The following is a 6,576-nucleotide window of genomic DNA, read 5'->3' as shown; positions in this document are numbered from 1 at the left end:
GGGGGGGTGTCAATGGTCACAAACCTATCAATTCAAGTCGTAACACACCAGAAATAGGATCTGATGCTTTCCCCAAGGACGCTGGTGAGAAGAAACCGGCAGTCCTGATTTGCGTGATGGCTGGCTGGTCCCCTCAGAGGAGAGAGGGAGTAGAAATTAGTAAGTAGAGAATAGCTTTAGAGTCAGGGGAGCGCGGCGCGACACAAGACAAGACAACACCAGCCAGGCGCAAGGGGATGAGGGGAGGAAGAAAGAAGGAAATGGAGATGATGATGGAAGGGGAAGAGGAAGAGGAAGAAGTCTAAGAGGGACCGCGGTATAACTCAAACACGAGAAAGATTGAGAGTATCTACCGGGAGCCGGCGAAGGGTTGTCGAGGGTCTTGTTGAAGCAGTTGGACTCTTGAAAGGGCTGGCTCAACGAACTGGAATAGCACGCCAAATTTTCAGTTCTGTTGGGGGGTATGGAGGGGTACGTATCCTGGCTTCCTTTTTCGAGTGCACTGTGCAAACAAGAGAGCGACCTTTTTACTCCCTGTCCACAATCCGGGCTATCTTAGTGTACAGCTCAATGCCGGAGAAGAAACGTATCCACTCCTGCCTTTATGAGACTGTGAGAGCCATTGGCACGGACCGGATCGGCGGCTCGTTTTATTCACCGGGGCCCTGCGACATCAGAAGTGCCCCCTACTGCACGATACTGCTTGCCAAACACGAATAAGAGGGCAATCACGAGCAGCGGTTGGGCTGAGAGAAAGTTTAATGAAGAAGGGCCCTCTACAAGGTGCCGGTATTTTGGTACCACCTTTCCACACGCAGCAGTCCATTGATTCTGCATCGACATGGCCTTACCGAGTGACTTCGGGCCATGAAGGTTTCACTCCTAGCCACTGTTCTCCAAGCGTTCTGAAGAGCTGGAACACCTTTTTGGGGAGGCCGATGAGGCTGCTTTTGAGCCATGCTTGCAGCAAGCGGGTCGACGGAACGCTAATGATTGTTTTTCAATGAGACGTTAATTCGTCCGTTTCGAATAACAGGACCCTCCTTGCAGGCCAATGACTTGTCAAGTTGGCCACATTCCGTTCCGGGGTTCCGGATTTCCTAGCTATGTGTTCCGGAATCCACCCTGGGAAGTCACAAGAGGTACGTAAATCGGCCGAACCCTGCAAGCAGTTCCGCAGCAAGCATCGGCCAATACTATGGAATAGGCGACGAAGATACGCTAAGCAATCTCTTTGCTTCTTATCCACAGACTTTGTTGACCTTCTTATTGCCTTACGGCTCATAGGGCCTCCACAAACCTACGTAGGATCTGCAGTTTGATTCTAAGATTTACCTTCTAAATGGGTTTCCATTAGGGAGGATATAACTTCAGTGAGTTAAGGTCTCTATTCTAGGTCCTGAAATTGACCCTCTACCTTTCTCCTCCCCACTAAAGCTAGCCTAACAGCTATCGACCCTACAAGAGCTAAGTATAAATCTGCAATGAAAATTGTATGGTAGGTTTTTAGTGAAGACCAGAGTCTGACTATTGACCTTGCTTGGTCATACGAACGAGTGCGTGCATGGCGAGAGCGATGGGGTTGGTCGCCGCTCAGCTCAGACGCCTACAAATCTCCTCCACCATACTCTCCACCGCGCAAGTCACCTACACAGATTCTTCAAGTATCACCAAGGGCCGAATCGCCAGAATCATTATCTTTTCAACAAATCTCTTCACCTTTTCCAGGCGATCCGGCGCCATCAGCTGAAACTATGTTCGACTTGGTCAATTTGTTCGCGAAAGAAAACGGGTTTGGCATCGTTCGAAGGAATGCCTATTCATATAAAGGACGACGGATAAGATACTCGCTTCAGTGTGATCGATTTGGACAGCCAGGGGCTTCAAAAGGCGCAGGCCTTCGACAGCGTAAATCTTGGAAGTTTGGCTGTAAGTGGATGGTAGTTGCTGAAGCCCTGGAAGAGGGCAAATGGCTTCTACGACAACATCCAAACTTGGAACACAGCCAGCATAACCGTGGACCTAGTATCACATCATCTGCGCATCCCTCTCATAGACGAGTCACTACGCCAGTAAGGGCAACCATTGAATCAACAAGTCGTCGAGTCGGCAACCGGGCTCGTGATGTTCGGGCCGTGGTCGAAGAGCAACATCCTGAATCTTCATTTACTCAGAGGGATATCTACAACGCCCGCGCGCTCATGAACCGGAAAAAGCTAAATGGCTACACACCTTTTGCGGCATTAGTCAAGCTCTTCGACGAGATGGAGATTCCCTATCTTGTCAAGTGGGCTGATGACCAACCAAACCGTCTACTTGGTCTTGTCCGGACGTTTCCTTATTGTATCCAGATGTGGAAGCGATTCCTTGAGGTCATAGGCTTTGACAACACATACAATACTAATCGATTCAAGCTTCCCTTATTCCAAGCCACCGGTCAGACCTACCTTGGGACTGTATTCAACGCAGCCTTCGACCTGATCGACAATGAGAGAAGAGAAGGTTTCCAATTCCTCGCTGAGAGCATTCGCCAGCTTATAGGCCAACACACTATTAGGCAACCTGATGTCATTATCACCGACTTCGACGACTCTATGAAGGCGCCCTCAATGATCAGTTTCCTGATGTGCAGCAACAACTTTGCATCTATCACATTAACTCGAATGTTCTGCTTAAATCGAAGCAGAAGTGGGCTAAGAAACGAAAGAGCAGTAGTAGCCCTGACGACAGTGACTGGGAGGATTCTGCCCCTCAGGCACAGGCTGAGCTCAGCGTTACGGACAAACAGCTGGTCCACGCGCTTACCGGTGACGGGATTCCTCACACCTACCGAAGGGTTCTTATGATGTGGAAGCGTGTACTCTTTGCTAGAACAGAGGAGGCCCACGAGAAGGCTTGGAGAGACCTTTGCAAGAAGTTTGATGACCAAAGACTCATCCTACGCTATCTCCATGGGACCTATCTGCCAGTTAGGGCCCAGTAGACACGCTGCATCCTCCGCAAGCATCGCAACTTTGGTATCCGCGTCACCTCCGGAACAGAGGCAAGCAACAACAACATCAAGAGCTATCTCTTGAACGGCATGAGCCACTTGTATCGACTCGTCGAAGCAATGCAGGACATGATGAAAGATCAAGAACGTGACTTCAAGGATGCCTGCGCACAGGATGAGGTTCTTACTGCCCGTGAATACCTAGGATCAAGTGGAGACTACCTAGGTGATCTACCAACAGTGATTTCATCGAAGGCGCTTAGGTTGATCAACAAGCAATATCGTATTGCTCGTAAGGCGGTGCCTACCGGGAAGAATCCCTTTCCAGAGCCTCTCTCAGGCTGTAACGATGACTGCTCGGTTTCTGTCGAGCTTGGGGTCTCTTGTTGTCATAAAGTCTATGCGAAGCTGGGATCTGCAACGTCTTTTACTAGATATGATGTCCATTCACATTGGCGACTACGAGATTCATCATTCCAAGATCCATGCCGATGGATTCTTGACCCTAGGATTGCCAGTGCTCTACGTGGCAGACCCAAGAACACCGCGCAACCTGTGCCTTCGAGAATGGCCATTGGCGGGAGGAGCCAAAACGTCAGTCAACTGACCAGCCTAGCAGCAAGACATCCAGCAGGCCGTAAGTGAGATCGGCAGCCGCGAATCGTCAATAAATCTACACTCACCAGGGTCTCGTTGGAAGCAAGCCAGCATAGTAACACGCAGGCCAATAGTGAGGTAAGCAGCATATCGACTCAGTGTCAGACACGAAGTCACTCAGCCACCCTCGGATCTGGACGAACAACTGGAGTCCGTGCTAGCGGTAGGAGGACACAACCTAGCATCCGGAGGACGAGAAGTCAATGGGAGCTAGTTGGCAGCGATGAAAATATACTTCCTTCTATAGTAGTCAGAGAGTAGAGCGTTAGACGTGGTTCCTGAGCAATAAACAGAGCAAGAAATTTCCATTTAAAACGAGACCTCTTGAGACATCCTACTTTGCCAAGATCTTGAGCACTGGGAGAGCTTGAGGTAAGAATAAGGTCATGTTAAGAGAGCTGGTCACGCTGGGTTTCGTCAGGAAGAATATATGGGTCCGCGAAGAACTGACCAATTGAATGTTATATGAAGTCATGCCGCTGTAAGGTCATGCCTCTGTATCAAAACCGTCATGCGCTCTATCAATTCCCATTAAAAAAACTCCAAAAAATAATATCTTAGTTTTAAAGGCTGTACTACTTAGAACTATAGTTTTTCATATTTTTTATTATTTTAATTTAGCTAAAAAAGTGTTATAGGGTAAGCTGTTTTTAGGTAGCACAGTATAGTGAGACACTCACTTGTCTTAAACACTCGCTTATCATATGGGTAGCAACCAGAGTCTTTACATTTATCATAAGAAGGTCAACTGTTGGCAAGTCTGGTCGACCTACAATTACATACTCATGTAATCGATTCCGCTACGGTTGCCAATTTTCAATCCTCACAAAAGAAGAATGGAGTGAAAATTGGTTCCTTGAACACCCTACTGAAGTTCAATTTTCTCAACACAATCACAAGCTAGGCCAGCCTCAAGAAGGGCCGCAAGATGAGCTTTTAGGAGAAAAAGGACCACCTACGTGTAGCAAATGCCATATAATAGGCCATAGAAGAGGTTCAAAATCTTATCCATTAAATACAAAAGTAGTCCTTGATAGTTATAGGTGGTCAGTAGCAATGCAGCAGGAATTTTACAGTGGGTGTTGCTGGCTAAGCACATGACCCGTGGCTGTACGGACCCGTCCCCCTATTGACCGCCTTTGCAACAGTGACTTCTGTAGGCTGCCGCACTGTATAACGAAAATGGGCTAACAACTCAATTGAATGACCTCGGTCGATACATTCCTGAAAATGATCATCCCGGGGCTCCTTTGAATTAGTCAGAGCCGTACTGTTGTGCATTCGGCGCCGTTAAACCTTTCCCTTCAAGCAACGATCTCAAAGGTCGCCTTTACGCCAAGATGGTCGGTAACCCACGGCCTTTCAAACCCAATAGAAAGCAATTCCTTTCGAACTTCTTCTTCTTCTTGGTCTGGTTCCACATCAGCACCAAATCTCTCAAATCCTTGAAGTCTGAGGCTGTCGCCACAGAAAAACACTTTATCCATGCGTGAACAGCCATATAGTAGACGAAGCTCAGGTAAAGCTTGTTGCCCCCACGTATATGCCCCATTATCAGCACTCCTTCCATCGCCCTCTTGGCCGCCGAGTTCCAAGTATGCATCTTCAAGGTCGTTGTCTGAGTGGAGAGACCTGTCAAATGGCTGAATGGCGTTGAAATCGCCTGTAACGACGGCACCAGCGATACCTTCAGCGTGCAAGTAAGTCGCGATAAGACGCATCTGTGCTGGGCGCATGGGTGGCTCCAGTACAAGAGACTCGAGGTGTGTATTGCACAACCGTACCTTTTGTCCCCCTGGTAACACCGAAACATCAATGAATAGTGCGTCTCGTTCCATTTGGGTAGCCGAGTAGTGCACTCGAAAGCAAGATGATATCTCGAGCCGGCGGTCTATCAAGGAAGCGGTGCCATACGCGCCAGAAGCCCAAGCCGAGGTATCGATGTCTGTGCAGTAAAAGCTGTCCCGGATCCAATCCTTTTCACCGATAGTCTCCAAATCCAACGGTACACACTCTTGGAGGTTGATAGCAACCGCTGTATCATTATCAAGTCGATGCTGGCGAGTAAGCTCCTCCAGGTGCTTCAGAGCAGCGTTCATGCGAGCCTCGCCATGAGGCAGCATAAAGTCGATGTTCCAGCTGTACACCGCCAGCTTCATTAAATTGGACTTGTCGGACGACGACTGTGATGATTGAATACCCTGCCATCTACTTGTTTCTGGGCTCCATACATAGAAGAATTGCTTCCATGGTCGATCAGTTTGCCACGGAATTGAGGACGTTGGCTTCCTCATTTCCATTGTGTGTTGAATCGACTTCTGAACAAATTCTTCCATACTCTCTAGAGAAGATTGGTGAAGTTGTGTTTTTCGTTGGATATACCTGATATTTAATATGATTCTACCACGATGAGAGGTTAGAATTCGTCGTGCGGATTCATCAGGAAATAGCATAATGTGAAAGCGCAAATTCTGAGACGAAGGTTAGAACGAGCTGATCACGGACTGTGTCCGAGAGATCCGGGTGCGGGGTAGCTCATTATCTGACGGAAGATCCGAGGCAGCACAGGCTAGTCGTGAATGAATGAATTTATTCCGCCCAGAACGATATGCCTCATACGGCCCACAAAGTTAAGCCTCGTTAACATTATTTTCCGGCGTCCAGCCTTGAGCCCCTCCAACCTCACCAATTCCTACTCGCCACATTTCACAGTCTCGCTCGTCCCTGAGACAGGCCTGCTTCAAGGCTAACTTCTCCAAGTGTTCGGCCTCCACTGCGCCTACCCTGTACAGATACCTGTTGACCCATGCCATTCCCATTCTCAACTCTCTCCTGTAAAAATTCTTTCTTGGCACGCACTGTTAGTGCGGTGCTAGGAGCGGGATTTTCTGCAGGCCACGCGACCACACAAAAACTGCGGGGACGCT

General features: G+C 48.6%; 2 protein-coding genes across 2 annotated transcripts; one reads left to right on the top strand and one right to left on the bottom strand.

Moving 5' to 3' along the window:
- Window positions 1-1,754: 1,754 nt before the first annotated feature.
- Window positions 1,755-3,637, top strand: FOXG_15137 (uncharacterized protein; the record flags this gene model as incomplete). The annotated part of the gene is made up of 3 exons (XM_018395205.1): window positions 1,755-2,665; window positions 2,713-2,968; window positions 3,005-3,637. The coding sequence occupies 3 exons, from the start codon at window positions 1,755-1,757 to the stop codon at window positions 3,635-3,637; spliced, it is 1,800 nt and encodes a 599-aa protein (XP_018255706.1).
- A 986-nt stretch (window positions 3,638-4,623) lies between these two features.
- FOXG_15136 (uncharacterized protein) lies at window positions 4,624-6,179 on the bottom strand. The gene has a single exon (XM_018395204.1). It carries the CDS (start codon window positions 6,100-6,102, stop codon window positions 4,954-4,956), a length of 1,149 nt encoding a protein of 382 aa, XP_018255705.1. The 5' UTR covers window positions 6,103-6,179; the 3' UTR covers window positions 4,624-4,953.
- Window positions 6,180-6,576: the final 397 nt, after the last annotated feature.

Source organism: Fusarium oxysporum, chromosome 1 (genome assembly GCF_000149955.1).
Source record: "Fusarium oxysporum f. sp. lycopersici 4287 chromosome 1, whole genome shotgun sequence".
Taxonomy (NCBI): Eukaryota; Fungi; Ascomycota; class Sordariomycetes; order Hypocreales; family Nectriaceae; genus Fusarium; species Fusarium oxysporum.
This window is presented reverse-complemented; position numbering and strand designations above follow the sequence as displayed.

Excerpts from the sequence above, each read along its gene's own strand:
- FOXG_15136 (XM_018395204.1), bottom strand. The coding sequence starts at position 6,102 with ATGCTATTTCCTGATGAATCCGCACGACGAATTCTAACCTCTCATCGT.